At 32.1% G+C, this 17840-nt stretch overlaps 1 protein-coding gene and 1 pseudogene across 1 annotated transcript; one reads left to right on the plus strand and one right to left on the minus strand.

The window, feature by feature from the left end:
- Positions 1-5309: 5309 nt before the first annotated feature.
- Positions 5310-11703, plus strand: LOC139870197 (uncharacterized). Its single transcript, XM_071858037.1, has 14 exons — positions 5310-5439; positions 6257-6355; positions 6648-6775; positions 6896-7049; positions 7141-7250; positions 7444-7527; positions 7608-7656; positions 7789-7880; positions 8656-8866; positions 9080-9159; positions 9345-10360; positions 10452-10562; positions 10663-11342; positions 11466-11703. Exons 2-13 carry the CDS (start codon positions 6263-6265, stop codon positions 11178-11180), a joined length of 2646 nt encoding a protein of 881 aa, XP_071714138.1. The 5' UTR covers positions 5310-5439; positions 6257-6262; the 3' UTR covers positions 11181-11342; positions 11466-11703.
- Positions 11704-12568: 865 nt separating this feature from the next.
- LOC139870198 (APETALA2-like protein 1) lies at positions 12569-15365 on the minus strand (annotated as a pseudogene).
- Between the last annotated feature and the right edge of the window lie 2475 nt (positions 15366-17840).

The following is a 17840-nucleotide window of genomic DNA, read 5'->3' on the forward strand; positions in this document are numbered from 1 at the left end:
TTATGGTGTGCCTTTTCAAAAGAATGCAATGTTTACAAAATGTATCATGTAGAGGTCAGTACCTCACTGTGAAATCGATGAATGATGTATTCGTCCAAAGGGATTTGGACGGGTCATCACAGAATTGGAACTTGGAATTTTGCAGAAAGTTTAAGTGAATGATTTCTAACAACACTTCATTATTAATTTTTGCAATCGACTTTGAATTCTAGTTTTTGAATAATTGAACCAAGAACACTATAAACTCTAAATTGGATTTTAAATTTTAGATAGTTTTAGATTATAATTTCAACATGAAATATGTTGTAAATGATTCCTGGAAACTTTTTGAATACTCAACTGAATCTGAAACATCAAAAGAACTTCGAATTTCCGCATGAACAAAATATTTGACTTTTTGATTTAAAAGTTTGACTTCAAGATTCGAAATAAATAGAAAGAATTGGAAGTTGAAAACTTACAGATAGTTTACATAGATCATTCTTAACAGAACTGCAATTCCAGATTTTGAATTAAATTTGTATTTGAAGCTTTTGATAATTTGAACCAAGAACAGAGGAATAAACAAGTTCAGCTTCTTTTTCTTTTTACTTTCTAAACGAATTGTAGGGAATAATTTAAGTAGATGATTAATTGACTTGTGCAGTAACAAGAATTGATAGATAGTTGTTTGTATCTTAAATTGCATTGACACTTTCTCACAAGTGAAATAGAACATAGGGAAATTAAGAAAAGTTGATTATGATTGAATTGGATTTAGTAATATATATCTATATATGATATAATCTGTATATATATTTATATAATATATCTGTATATAACCATATTTATATTTATAGATTATAATCAATTTCATTAATAATTATAACTATAATAATAATGCTCCTATTATTATAGATAATAATAAATAATAAATAATAATTTATAATAATATACAAGCAATACTAATAATATTATTATTAATGATAATAATAATAATAATAATAATAATAACTATAAAATTTATAACCATAATAATAATAATAATAATAATAATAATAATAATAATAATAATAATACTAATTATAATAATACTAATATTATTAATAATAACAATCATTTTTAGTCAATATAACATTATAACAATTTATATATATCAAATTTTATATTTAAATATAATATTATCAATAATCCTAATTAATATTTAAAATAATAATAATAGAGTTGTAATCACTTGGATCCATAAATTTGCTTGAAAACAAAGGGACCAATGAGAACGCGACATGTGGCGCGAAAAATCACATGTGATTGAAAAAAAAAATCGAAAATTTTTTTTTGAAATTTTTTTTTTTAAAATTTTTTTTTCGAATTTTTTTTGCGAAATTTTTTTTTTCGAATTTTTTTATAAAAATCACATGTGATTGAAAATCATATGTGATTATGCATGTCAATCACATGTGATTGTAAACCCAATCACATGTGATTATGCATGGCAAATCCAATCACATGTGATTGTACGATTCAATCACATGTGATTGTGCATGTAAATCACATGTGATTGTAAAAAAAAAAAAATTTAAAATTTTTTTTTTTAAATTTTGAAAAAAAAATTAAAAATTTTTTTTTCAAAAAAAAATTTTTGAAAATTTTTTTTCAATCACATGTGATTGTAAAAAAAAAAAATTAAAAATTTTTTTTTTTTAAAATTTTGAAAAAAAAATTTAAGTAAATAAAATTTTTTTTTTCAAAACAAAATTTTTGAATTTTTTTTTCAATCACATGTGATTTTCGCGACACATGTCGCGCTCTCATTGATCCCTTGAATCTCAACTTAATTTATGGACTCAAATGAATATTCCTCAATAATAATATTACTATAACAACTTATAATTTAATATATTACATATTTTTAATTATGTGATATTTAAATATTACATAATATATATAATAATACATATATAATTTTAATTATACCCTATATATATAAATTACAATATACATGAAATTTTAATTATGTTTAGAAGTCCTATATATATATACATCTTTATTATCTAATATATTATTTTTAATTAATTCTAATGTTTCAATTGTATTTTATTATTTCACATTATTATATATATATATATATATATATATATATACACACACATACATACATATATATATATATACATATATATTTATCTGCACACCATTGTTCGTGAATCGTCAGGAGTAGTCAAAGTTAAATGAATCCATGTGAACAGTTCAGAAATTTTTGAGACTCAACATTACTGACTTTGCTTATCGTGTCGAAATCATATAAAGATTAAGTTTAAATTTGATCAAAAATTTTCGAGTCGTCACAATATACACATAATCAAATTTACCCCAGTTAGCAAAAAAAAGACACAATCTAATTATGAAACATAACAATATAATTATGAACATTAATAACATTATAAATCGAGTTTATATCTGATTCAATAAGTGAGTAAAATACGTATGAAGAAAATACCCATTCATTACAAATAAAGATACTTGTGAATAAGTTATTTTCATAACAACATCCCTTATTTGATGCTATAAGTTAATCAAAAAGAACAAATAGATGCTAGATGTTACCATACATATACATAGACAGGCCCGTCTCAATAATTTAGAAGCGCTGTTTGAAATATAAAAATAGACCCCTTATAAACATTAAATTTTGTTAATACATATGAAAATACTATACTACTAAAATAATTAATACATAAAAAGTTCACCAAACATGCATAAAATTTTTTTTAATCACAAACAATTGTCATTTCAATGATATTTCGCTATTATATATAAAACTATGCATTACGGAATAATATATTTTAGAATTTTGGGCCCCTACAAAAGTTTGGGCCCAGTTCAGCTGCACACTTTGAACATGTACTGAAGACGCCCCTGTACATACATAAAAATAGAATAAAGCATAAATAATTACTCCGTATGTTGTTGTTATACTATTATTATTATTATTATTATTTATATTTATATCTTTTAAAATAATATTTATAATTATATTATTTTATTATTATACTATATTATATTATATGATATATGATACATATATATATATATATATATATATATATATATATATATATATATATATATATATATATATATATATATATATATATATATATATTATAGTAATTTATATTACATTATATTATATTATATTATATTATATTATATTATATTATATTATATTATGTTATATTATATTGCATTTGTCCTTCTATATCCTAGACTATGCCTTCGCTACATTGTTTTTAGAAATCGGGTGTGCACTTTTGTTAAAAATATTAATGCTTGAAATGTAAAATACATTAGAAAGTTACTTTGTACTCCAATATATTGTAACACCTTTTCCGGTAAGTAAATGTTATTAACTTCATGAACTATAAGAACCTTTTAAGCTAGAAATTACGAGAACTCGTTGTTCGAACAAAAAATGTGACGTCCGAACAAATAGGGGTTGTGGCTGAACAATTTTGAAAGATGCAAAAAACATTTTTGTTCTACATTCATGTTCTACATAATGGTCTACATTATGTTCTAAATTAATCTTTTACTTTTTAGGGTCTAGATTTAGGATTTATGGTTTAAATTTGACGTTTTACACGAACGGTTTATAGTTTTGGGTTTAAAATTCTAAACCCGAAACACTAAACCCTAAACCATAAAATTTAAATCGCGTTTTATTTAGAAACAAAAGTTGAATTCGAACAAAACTAGATTAATTAGAAACAATTTAGTTTGTGTTCGAACAAAAAAAATGTAAAACAGTATATTGTAGAACAGAAATGTAGAACGAAAAGTGATTATTATGCATCTAATTTTTTTGTTCGACCATACCATGAAATTATTCGACCACCTTCAATTTTGTACGACTACGTTGTTCTCATGGTTCCGTGAAAATTGGAGTTCTCACATATATAAAATATAATACATGCATACAAATATAATAATAATAATAATAATAATAATAATAATAATAATAATAATAATAATCTATCTATCTATCTATCTATAAGTTCTATTAACATTCTAAATTGATGATGTAATAATTACACTTTTTCCTTCTATAAAAAAATCAAAGACAAAGAAAATTTTGTGAAGACATTTAGGTGATGTCATAAATAGAATTATTTTTACAATTAAATTAAATCTACATATATATTAAATTAAATCTTTTTCAACAAATAACTAATTGTTGCACGGCTTCTCTATCTCTTCAATTAGGGTTTCTTTATATATAAAAAAACACGCCAATGTACTTCATCCTCAAGAATCATTCCTTTTCCAATTTCAAAACCTGCACGCGCGTGCCTGACATAATTGATTACCTTAAGCACGTCTCTTCTTTTTCAACTGTTTTATTTCATCTCTCTTCTTTTTTGTTTCTGGATTCAAATTGAAGGTGCTCGATGAATTTGGATTTGAAGATTTTTACAATTATTGGATTTGAAGTTTTTTAGGGCTGAAATCCGTGAATTTGTATATCTTCTTTTATGATGTAACTTCTTCAGCTTCTAAACTGGTAATCATGATTATCGTGAAGTTGAACCATGTATTTTGAGTCCCTCTTTTAATGATAAATAACTACTATTAATGACAAGAAAAATAGTAATTGTAATAAAAATTGTAAAAGGGTGGTGGGATAATTAATGTAGTTCATTTATTCTGACAAAGTTAACAACGACGAGTTTCTTAGTCGAAATCTGTGGTTCCACGGATTATTAAACTAAATGACTTTAACATTTACATTAACTTAATACCTAAAACATATTATTAAACTGTTTCGTTTAAACAACCCCGTGGTTCCACGGGTCATTTCACTAGTAATAATAATAATAATAATAATAATAATAATAATAATAATAATAATATAATATAATATAATATAATATAATATAATATAATATAATATAATATAATATAATATAATATAATATAGGGGGATGATTCTCACACACACTTTTTTGATCCTCACACACCAATTGAGTATTATTTGAAGAGTAAAAGGTTAAAATAGGTGTGTGAGGATCAAAAAAGTGTGTGTGAGAATCATCCCCTATAATATAATATAATATATAATATATAATATAATATAATGGGGGATGATTCTTACACACACTTTTTTGATCCTCACACACCTATTTTAACCTTTTACTCTTCTAATAATACTCAATTGGTGTGTGAGGATCAAAAAAGTGTGTGTGAGAATCATCCCCTAATATAATACAATGATAAATTATTTATTAATAAATAATAAATTAATAGAAAAAATACAAATAATAATGAAACGGAGAAAGCTTAAAAAACACATCCTTAGACGATCGATTCTCTCTCTCGTTTTCAGTTAGGCTTTCTTTCTTTGTGGCTCTCATCTTCTTTGCTTCTCAATCTTACTCTTTCAAATCAATCAATCTCGCTACTGTAAGTATTCGATCTTAATTTCATCAATCGATTCATCTTTTATTGTTAGATCTTAAAATCAATTAAACAATCAAAATCAATTCATATTCATAATTTATAACGCCAGCCTTCATAGATCCGGAATTTTATTGATTTGCACGACTTTTATTTAATCGATTGAATTATATGTTTTTTTATGATGAGTTGATATAGATGATGCAGCTTACGTAGTTTATTGCAGCTCTAATTCAGATTTATTGAAAAGTTAGTTGCTGATTTAGTTTTTGATAGGTGTTAGTTAGTGATTATTTGGTTAGATAAGTTATTGAATCAGTGTTAGATTTATGAGTAATTATGTTTTTATTGATTTAATTTGATTTGTAACAATAGTTTGTTTCTAGAATTTGTTCCTGGTTTAATTTTTGGTGTTAGCTTTTTGTTATTGCATTTAAATCAATATGAATGCTGTATGAAGTTGGCAGCTGATTATAATAATGTATTATTTTTTATTGTTGCAATCTTTGTTGACTGAGCATGATTTTGGGATTAGGTAAGTGTTAGTGCATTTAAATCAATATGAATGCTGTATGAAATTGGCAGCTGATTATATTTAAGTATTGTTTTTTTATTGTTGCAAACTTTGTTGACTGAGCATTATTTGGGATCAGGTACATGCGAGTGATCTAGCTTATTGATAATCAAGATAATCCTGAACTTTTTCTAAACATTCTTATATATGTGCTTATATTTTCGGATCACAATTGTTATGAGGTTTGTGTTTGCATGTATGATGTATTTTTATTATACTGAGGTTTTGTTTTTTGATTTCTATGTGAAGGCAACCATGAGTGATGAAGGAGAAAAGACTTGTCCACTTTGTGCTGAGGAGATGGATTTGACAGATCAGCAACTGAAGCCTTGCAAATGTGGCTATGATGTATGTTTCGTTTTCTTTCTAAAGACAGACATTTTACTCAAGTTACCTTCTTTTTGTCGAAATCGAAGTTACTAGCTATTAAAATATGCATCTGTTCCATTACACTTATTTGAAAGCTAGTATTTGTAAATTGATTAGAGGCACTTTAGAAAATCAATTACTTTTGTCAACCAAGTGGTGTTGTATAACCTAAACTAGTTTTCTTATTAATTGTACAATGAGTTAGTTCTCAATTTTTTAATTGTATTTTCTTAAATTATTTTAATGCTTGGTCTATGTAATCACATTGCAGATTTGTGTTTGGTGTTGGCACCACATTATGGATATGGCTGAGAAAGATGCTACTGAAGGGAGGTGTCCAGCATGTCGTACTCCTTATAACAAGGAAAAAATAGTTTCGACTACATCTAAATGTGAAAGGTTTGGTTCTTGACACATATACTTGATAATCATTGACCTTTGACAATCGTTGATTTTTGATAACCATTGACTTTTATTTATTTTGGTGGTTATGGTGGATTCATGTGTTGAATTACTCAGATTGGTGGCTGAAATGAGTGTGGAGAAGAAACATAAATCACAAAAAGGAAAAAGTAAAACATCTGAAGGTAGAAAGCAGCTTAGTAGTGTCAGAGTTATACAACGGAACCTTGTTTACGTTATGGGACTACCTCTTAGTTTAGCAGATGAAGATGTACTTATCTTACTCTATCACTAATTTCCAATTTTTTTTTTTTTTGAATTACTATTTCGTGTTTCTAACGTTGTTACATTTTAAAATCCAGCTTTTGCAGCGGAAAGAATATTTTGGTCGATATGGAAAGGTGCTAAAGGTTTCTATTTCTCGTACAGCAGCTGGGGCCATTCAACAGTTTGCAAATAATACCTGTAGTGTGTAAGTTAATTTACCCTTGCTAACATTTACAGTGGACATTGGTCTAGATTAATGTTCTTGTCGTTTTTTATCTCTTCAATTCATGTTTGTTTTTGGCATCTTTGAAGTAGTGTTTTAGTCCACAGATTATTACATATAAACAGTATAATTATCTTTAGTTATTAAAGCAGTGTTTTTGATTTATATTTTCCAGATATATCACATACTCAAAGGAGGATGAAGCAGTTCGAAGTATACAGTCAGTACATGGGTTCATTTTAGAGGGTAGACCTTTGAGGTTAGATTCCAACTAATATGATTTAAGATTGTTTCTGTTCTTTATTATTTTTAGCTAATGGATTGATAAAATTGTTGCAGAGCCTGTTTTGGGACCACAAAGTATTGTCACGCATGGCTGAGAAGCATGGTACGATATGAAAATTAGTTAATTTTACCAAATTTATTTATTTATTTTTTTATTCAAAGTAATTTACAAGTTCTCACAGGATGGTGTAAGTTTGCTATATTTTGATCAAGTAATCTCATTTTTTTTGTCCAGCCTTGCACCAATCCTGATTGCTTGTATTTGCATGAGTTTGGATCACAAGAGGATAGTTTCACTAAAGATGAAATAATATCAGAATATACAAGGTACTTTTGTAACCAGAATATTCGTAACATTCTTGCAGTACATCAGAGTTTTCTTACCAATTTTTTAATATGATTTTGGTGACTTAAGAAAAATATGAAGTTTTACATAAAATAGAAGTCAAATCATAGTACTCCGTATTAGGTAATTAATAATGAATATATGTGTCTCATATAAATAGTATTGATGTGTTCATACTATTTGTAATTATTATTCTTGAGAACATTTACTCTGTAATTGAGGTTTACATACTTTAGCGTCTTAAGTGATAAGGCTAAAGTCAAACAAGTTTTTCCTATGTTTATAACAAAGATAATTTCCCGTGCTTACACCATAATATTTCATATTGAAATTGAAATTAGTATATGAATACACACGTTCCTTACTAGTAGTGTTAATCTGTCATAATTAAATGCATATACTTGTTGCTTATACACAATGTTAAACTGTTCATAAGTTCATTACTACTAATTTTTATTTCTCTAAAAATTTATTAGAGGTTTACATTCTAGCGTGTTAAGTGATATGGCTAGAATAAACAATTTTTGCTGTGTTTATAAGAATGATTAGTAGACTGGTGTTGCTAAGTAGATTCGTAATGAAATTACGTGTACGAGCTCTAATCTTTATGAAATTGTTTGCAACACACATTTTTACTAAACCTGACTTGAGTTGCTGTTAAATACACATATAGTTTGTAGTACAAACAGTTATTTGTTAGTTGAAATCTTGTAATTGTTTGTTGGCTGTTAATTAACTTACTTAGTGGTTTTAAAGGGGTAGAGTTCAACAAGTTACCGCAGCTACAAATGAAATGCAATGCCGTTCTGGGAATACGTTACCACCTGCAGCCGATGATTACTCTTATAACAGCACCTCGTTGGCAAAACCTATTAGTAAAAGTACTACAAATGTAAGATATTTGGTGTTGACCTTTTTCCTTTTATTCAGCTATAAGTTTTCTATGTCATCAAAATCAATCTTGATGGTTATCTTAATCACTTAAAGCTCATGTTATGTTATTATGATGAAGTGTGTAAAACTAAAACTAGAAGATGAAATGATATTTGATAGTGATGATTTGTATGGGACAGAGTAATAAATTTTTTACGTTAATGAAGATGTTGAAATTAAAAGATCAACGAAGCTGTTGACTTTGACTTTGACTTAAATGACACTTTTTTGTCATTTTTATCAATAGGACCAAACAAACAGTAAAAAAAGTTCACCACCAAATAGTAGTTCTGGGAGATCTGAAGCTCTTCCTGCAGCAGCCTCATGGTATGTCCTTCATTATTCACACATTATTGTTATTATTTAATTATTATTATATGATATGATTTTGTGATTATATTTAACACGTTCTTAACTTAAGAAGTAAAATGACAATCATGGCTTCTGGTCAACCTAATCATACTAAAGTTTCACATATTGACCTGCTAACTAATCCTTCCATAATGGTACAGGGGAACACGTGTTACAAATAATCAATCTGTTGCTGCAAGTGTATTGAGTTCCAAAGGACCATCTAAGCAAAAGGTGGACACCTGTACTAGCTTATCTTTTTCGACAGCAGTGGTAGGCCCCTCTTCATTTTCAAATGAAATACCGAAGAAACATAGTGAAGAAAGCCCATCTGCTGATGGAAAACGTAAGCAAGAAAATTTAGAATCTCCAAAACGGGTCAGGGGCACAGACTACAGAAAAACGGTGTCCGAAATACCTACTATAGACAATGACCTGGACCAGTTATCATCTGACATGTCATCAGTCAGCATTGGTAAGAACCATGCATTACAACCATGTGATGATGAACAACCTTTCATCTCAAATAAAGCAAAGGTGGACACCAATTCCACCATGGATGATTATGTTACAGAACATAAAGTTGCAATAAAAGAAGTAGAAGATGATTTATCATCTTTCAATGATCAGAGACTAAGGGATCCAGAAGTTGTTACACATACACATACAGGCTATGTACATAATACGCCTCAATCATCTGATATGAACAATTTTGTGGGTCATACTTATTCTCCACAACAACAATATGTCTCGGCTAATGTTTCAAACGGGGATCATAGAAATGCACTAGATCAAGGAGAAGACAGTATTATTTCTGATATTCTGTCATGGGATTTTGACCCTTGGGACGAGTCATTAACCTCCCCTCAGAATTTGACTAAGTTATTAAGCGAGAGCGATAAACAACACGGGTCTCAGAGTGTTGCGACTTTAAGGAAAACACATAGCTGCAATCAGTCAAGGTTCTCGTTTGCTAGAGAGGATGATGAATGCGTAGATGGTGGATCAAATTTTACACATAATTTAAGAGATTTGGGCTCTGGTGTTAGTCAGCAGAACTTAAACCGTGATTATGCGGGCCAGCTTAGCAATGGAAATGGTTTCTCTTCTTTTAACTATGAGGAATCTGATCGTACTGCTAGCAACCACTCGTTTTTGTCTTCCAATAAGATTCCAGGTAATGCCTGTTTATTTATTTGTTCTTTAATCAGTATACTCGTATTATATATTGTTATATACTGATATCTACTTAACATATGATGATACAGCTACAAGATCCCAAATTTCTGCCCCTCCCGGGTTTATGGGTCCCAGCAGAGCACCACCTCCAGGCTTCACTTCCAATGAGCGGATGGAACGGACATATGATATTTTGTCTGGTCTGTATCATATTCTTTATTCTACTATTTATTATTATTACATATTTTTATATGCTATCTTATTTCTTTTTTTTTTTTGGTTCATCCATTTATCTTGCAGGAAACCATATGTTCGATACATCTTCTTTAATGAGAAAAGTGCATCAAGCACCAACTCAACCTGTATATAATGGCAGTGTTAGTGAGCTTGAGTTTATGGATCCTGCAATTTTGGCTGTTGGTGGTAGAATTCCTGGTGGGGTCACTAGTCCAGGGTTAGACATGAGATCAAACTTTCCTTCTTCTTTCGAAACCGATAATAGGCTTCGACATTTGGCGCAAAGATCTTTTATAGAAAAAAACCAAAGATTTAGTGACCTTGGAGATAATTTATCGTATTCCCAGAGGACAGATTCTTACGGCGTTCCTTCTAGATTTGTAGAACCGAACAACCGATCCGCTTATCAGGGTAATTTTCAACAGCCAAGGATCTCTAATGGGCATTGGGATGATATTGCAATGGCAGAGCTTTTAAGAAATGAGAGACTGGGCTATAACAAATATTATTCAAGTTACGAAGATACAAAATTCCGGGTGCCTAGTTCAGGTGATCTGTATAGCAGGAATTTTGGTATTTGATCTTCACTGGATCAGCCTTTTTGGTAATTCTGAGCTTGTTGGGCGTGTAGAGTGGGCCATGGGACCCAGAAATATTATCATATGGCATACTCTTGATTTATCTTCACTTGATTGGAGAGAAAGATTGAACCTTCTGAAACAAGGGCTTCCGTAAACCAGCAGGTGATCCTTATTGCACTATACTACATGTTGTATATGCCTTTTTTTTTTACTGAATATCGAGTGTTACATATTTATACATCGATTCTTGATGCCTTTAATGAATGACCTTTAGTTTTGTGTTAGCAGGCAAAAAGCAAGTTATGAGATTGAGACCTTGTTCCAGAAGTTGAGTTATTATGGATATATATGATGTACATTATTAGCATCATTTAATCCCAGTGATTATTCTCCAGGAGAGTAATCTTCCTGTTCTCGCTACTCAGTGTGAAGATAGCCAAGTTAATTTGCATGCATCAAATGTTTATAAAGTGGTTTCTTTCTTTCTACTTATTTCAATTTGACTTCTTTTTTTCGTGTGATTATACATATACATCAATTGACCATCAATTAATAAAATGAATTGGTTTTCTTTCTGATATAATGAAACGTATCATGGTTATAAAGGACCGTTGTAGCTGTATGGAAATAGTATACACAAAGAACACAAACCCATATATGTATCAGCTTGCTTCTTAGCAGTTAGCACCAGGGCCTATAGCAAGTACTATGGAGTATGAAACAATCAACCGGTCAATATAAACAACGTAGTGTGTAAAGACATAGTAATTAAGGTAGAGGTGGTGGCCGCCTTATCTGGTACTAGTATTGGGAAGAGCTGGCGGCAGCCATGGACGAAGAATGATTGTTGTTGAGAGCCGCCATTGAGGTGTTATCTCTAGAATGGTGGATTGCACCAGAAGTCATGATACAAACGGCTACTGGAGCTGCAAATCCTGATGATGATGCTGCTGCTGCTTGGTTGTGATTAAGATTTTGACCGTGCAGTTGCCACCCCCAGTTGGCTGGTCCGTGTGATGCCGCCCCTGCTATAGCCCTACCCAGGGGCGGAGGGAGGGGGTCAAGTGGGGTCAGCCGCCCCCGACGATTTCGAAATTTTAGTGTAAATTTTTTCGAGTTTTCGATTTTGCCCCAGGTGGAAATTTTTTTTTGTTGCCCCAAACCCTTTATATTTTGTCTCAAAACTTTCATATTTTGCCCTAAAACCTTGGTATTTTGCTCAAAAGCCTCTAAATTTTGCTAAAAAAACTCTATATTTTGCCCCAAAACCTCTATTTTGTGGGGAAAAAAATCCTTACGTTTTAATTTTTTTTTTTGTCCCCGGTGAAAATTTTTTCTGGATCCGCCACTGGCCCTACCGTTCATCAAACATCCCTAAAAATACAAATTTAGTTTTTAAGATCATAAGGCATTTCATACTGACATAGTTGTATTCATTCATACATCAATACAATACAGTTAAAAGAGTATATTAGTAAAAAAATAGCATCAATTTAGAGAATTGAGCTACAAATGTGAATCTGGAATAATTATTACCTGCAAACTTCGAGTGTTGTCAACGGAGCTCAAATGGGATTTCTCCGAATTTTCATTTCTATTTGAACCGGAAGTGGATGAAATACCCAAATTTAAATTCAAATCATGATCATTTCCTGCATCACATAATAATTTAATAAATAAATAAGTTTATAAACTTGAAAAATATTCGCAAGAAACAGAGACGCAGTGACTATTAAATAAAATGAAAATTACCTTGATTAAATGCAGAAGTGTTCCCTTCATAAGTACTGGCATCAAAGTTTGTCACGGCTTCTCTTATGTTACACTCGATGGCTGTCTTATCGTAAGCCCTATTATCCATAAAAATAGAGGTTGCAGATCGAAATATTGGTCCTATAATAATTCAAGTACGAAGGCTGAAATGTGTATGTCATGATCAATTAGGACCGACCTTGCAGCATCTGCTTCACTGTCGAATAGTCCAAGATATATATATACCTGCAAACGCAGATAGTTTACCCACACTAATCTCATATGAGCTTAACCTAATCCAGAAGGTAAATGCACCTAGCTCAAAACAACGCATTATCTAATACGTAAATAATAACAATAATTAGAGTGCTCCCAATGGAGTGAAGTTCCTTCACCCTTAGTCCTGGTGCCACATCAGCACTTTCTTCCCTGGACTAAACCCAAGACTAAGGCCACTTGCTATCGTTCAGCTCTTTCACTAACATTTTCCCTGCCACATCAGCACAAACCCTTTAACATTTCTTTCACATTCCTTTCACTAAATACTCACTATCATAAACTTCACCACCCCCACTTTACCCATTTTTTATTATTATTTAAAACTTAAATATAAATAACATTTATAAACAAAATAAAATACAAATAAAATTAATAAAAAAGACGATTACATTAAATAATAAAAATACGATTACAATAAAATTAAAATTAAAATAAAAGGCACGAGTACAAAAAAAAAAAAAAGCACGAGTAAAAAAAAAGCACGAGTAAAAAAAAAAACACGAATACATAAAAAAATACCGATTAATCGGTATAATAACCATCCGCACTACCATCGGTTTCGTGAGGAAGCTCGTCCCAAATATGTTTCGTATACAACACGACATTTGCGAATTTGATTATTGCGGTTCCGAGTAGCCACGCCCATTTATCGTTATCCTCGAGCCACTCGAAGACGTTTTCGCTATTCCAGTATGTAAAATGCGAAATCTCATCGCAATGAGCGTTTCGCCTTAAATAATCGAACAACTCGCCAACTAGAAGGCCCGTAACCGGCACATCTACATAATCGACACCCCCACCGTCGTAACGGTCCATGTCATCGGAAAACAACCCGCCACCATGAATCTCGAACATAACAGTGTTTGTGGAAACCATTTTTGTGTATAAAAATTGAGAGTGAATTTTGAAAGAGTTAAAATTTGAAAGTGAGAATGTATGTTTTTGGTTAATTTGTGGGGTATTTATATAGAAAATGGGTTGGAAAAAGGAAAAAGAAAAAAAAAAAAAAAAAAAAACACCAACGGCCGAATAAAAATTCAAAATTGGATGTGGGCCCCACTATTACACCCGTTACTCCCGTTGCAGGAGCAACTGGCGGTACCTCTGGCGAAATGCTGGCAGCGGTGGTGAGAGGGTGGCGGCTGGTGGGTGGCGTACATAGCGGGTGGCCATGACACTTCCAACCATGACACTCCTTCCACATAATAATTGGGACCCACATTTAATTACTTTAACTAAATTAAATATATTTTTATTATTAATAATATTAAAAGAATTATTAAATATTAAATTACATTTAAAAAAAACTTAAAAAGTAAATTGATTATAAATATTAAATATCACTCGAAGATAAAATAAAATAAAAAAGTACCTATAACTCATTTTAACCACATACTTTGTGGGACCCACAATTAATAAAAATTAAAAATAGCATTCATCTTCTTCAATTTAAATTATATCTTCATCGTACCTGTTACTTATCTTCTTCACAAATATAAAACAAATAAATTTAAAAAAAAGTTGGGAGACCGTCCACAAATATTTCACAGATGCACGAAGAGAGGGACGATGGGCTGGGCGAGCATGTGGGCGAGACCCTGGGCGGTCCGCTGACATCGGCTCCTAGGTGGGAGGTGGCCAGGGCGGCTCCCAGGGCGGGTACGTTGGGAGCACTCTTATTATACGATGAAGATCCTATTACTTTTTGTCTAAAAGCCGCCCCATTCGCGCTTCCCATTTACCACATTTGTGTAATGTCACGCCTGTGCACTTCAAGTTTCCCCATGAAAACCTTGTGCACTGTCGCCTTAGTATGTTCACAAATTCTTCTTTCAAAAACTCCATCATCTGCTTCAACCAAAAACACTAATAATAATATATAATTATATATATCAAATACTAATAATAAATAAATCTTTCTAACAAACTCCAACCTGTTTCATATCCTCCTCTTAATCATTTATGTTAAAATTAATATCAGCATCAACACCACGAAATTTAATTGCAGCTCGATCATAAGCTCTGATCAACAATCAAACTCTAAATATCCAATACAGAAAAGGAAAAAAAAAACATAACAAGTAAGTTCATAATTTGTTTACCGTACCTAGCAGCAGCGTGAGCAGTATCAAATCCCCCTAAACACCAACCCATAAAGTTACCAAAAATAAAATCAAACAAAAACAGGAAATATTAATAGAACTAGTATATACCAAAAAGTGAACGAAACAAAGTTTATCTTCATCGGTTCCGACAACACCAACCATTGAGCAAAAACATGAACATGATTCCGAATATGAGCTAGAATGTATGTTTCAGATGGAATATGAACTGTAACAACCCAACCCGTTAACCAACCAATAACGCGGATAATTTTTTTTTTTGCTGGAACAACATATGGCGCGGCGCGCCATATGGCCGCGCGGCGCGCCAAAGTGGCCTGTCCGGAAAGTCTTTAAAGTGCGAAAATGTTTGACCACTTCCCGGCGTATTTAGACAAAACGCTTTTAACCATACATTAATATATGTAGAACTAACACGTCCCATTAATAAAATTAGTTTTACGAAGACCGGGCCAACATCGGCCATTTTACGACTTTCGTACGAAAATACAAGTTTTCAACCACATGATTTGTAATACAAAATAAAGGCCGAGCATGGCGATTGGGGATACGCTACCCAATCCTAATCAATCCAAAAGCAAGCCTTCTAAAGCAACTACGCAAGTCCACTAGTCCCCGCTTACCCGAGCCTCCGCATCCATGCACTCTATAAAAAAGTCAACAACGAGAGGGTAAGCTAACGCTTAGTGAATGCAATACTTATACATATACATATGTAATTTACCTACACGCATCCACTTACAATACCATGCAAACAAAATGCATAAACGAGCTAGCAACACCAAACATACGACTAGCAACAACGTTAGTATATAAATCGTCACAATAATATACTAAATCACAATAATGCATAAATATAACAAACCGTTCCTCGCTATGGCACTACCGACTTGTAGACGACCAATAACGTCGAGTCTCACTCGTATGTTGTCACCGACTTGTGACTCATCAAAGGGTGTCACCGACTTGTGAACTACACTCCAATATCTATGGGTCACCGACTTGTGAACGCCATGTGACATCACCGACTTGTGAAGCGCTACTAAGTGTCACCGACTTGTGAACACTATAGGGTGTCACCGACTTGTGAATCACCCAAGGATATCACCGACTTGTGAACCCCCATCAATACATATGGGTCACCGACTTGTGAACGCCATGTGACATCACCGACTTGTGAAGCGCCACTAAGTGTCACCGACTCGTGAACACTATAGGGTGTCACCAACTTGTGAATCACCCAAGGGTATTACCGACTTGTGAATAACCTGTCGAGACACTACCGACTTGTAGTTCCCATCCCATCATACCAACAAATATGTCACCGTCTTGTGACATAACGCCCACTACTTACGATGTGGCACCAAAGGCCCACATCGCGTACGAGTAAATAAACCACATACCTACATGTATAAATATTCCACTCACCTTGTCGCCTTGAAGAAATGCCACCGAATAATCCGCAACACACCGATGGAATGTACCTATTCCATTATCACAAACACAACAACACAATTAGGGTGGATTTACAAATCAACCCAAATTGACAACTAGTGCAATTTCGACCCAAATGCACTTCCAAGCACAAACCGTGCCCAAACTAACCAATAATCACTAACACAAGTGAGAATGGTCCTAATACGCCAATTAGACCCAATCATAGGTGTTAAACACCTATCTTGCCCAAAATGGCACTTAAACCCTAATTTTGACCCAAAGGAGTCAACATCGCGCCATTAGCGAGTTTTGACACCAAAACATATTTAACTTGGTTTTATACTTCAACTTAATCCATTTTAAGTTTATAAACCTTATTAAATCGACAATTGAGTCATAATCATCACCAAACCCTAATCTTTGACTCTAGTCAAAGTTAATCAACCCAAATTCACCTAAAGTGATTCCAACACTTCCATAATCACTAAACCTAGTGATTAAACTCAAGATTAAAGCCTAATCAAGGCCAAATCATCAACCAACCCAAAACCCGCCAAGTGACAAGAATAACTAGTCACCATAAACCCATTTTATCATCCAAGAGGGTTTCACTACAAATCAAACTCAAACCCTAACTTGAATATCAAATCTAACAAATGTAATTCGGAGTTTGAACTTACCAATACCACCAAAATGATGCCGTTGACGAGTAGAACAACTTTAAAACCCGAGCTTTGGTGAGAATCCAACTCCTTCTTCTCCAAATCAAGCTCTCTCTCTCACTAAAAGTGGGTTTCTCTCACTAGGGTTTGAAGAGAGTGTTTGTGTGGGTGAGAAATGAGCTCCAAAGGAGTTCTAGATCAGTTTTGGTGACCCCAAACCGACCCTAATTGAAAAGACCAAAGTACCCCTCATTTATACCTTTTAAAAAGGCTGAAAATTGCCTCTGCAGCAATCGGCGCGCCGCACCAGAAGGTGGAGCGCCGCTCCAAATAACTGGAAATTGTGGTCGAGCCCAAAACAGGTTTCGGCAACTTGTTTTGGCCATAACTTTTCGACCGTAACTCCG

Source organism: Rutidosis leptorrhynchoides, chromosome 10, assembly GCF_046630445.1.
Source record: "Rutidosis leptorrhynchoides isolate AG116_Rl617_1_P2 chromosome 10, CSIRO_AGI_Rlap_v1, whole genome shotgun sequence".
NCBI classification, from domain to species: domain Eukaryota; kingdom Viridiplantae; phylum Streptophyta; class Magnoliopsida; order Asterales; family Asteraceae; genus Rutidosis; species Rutidosis leptorrhynchoides.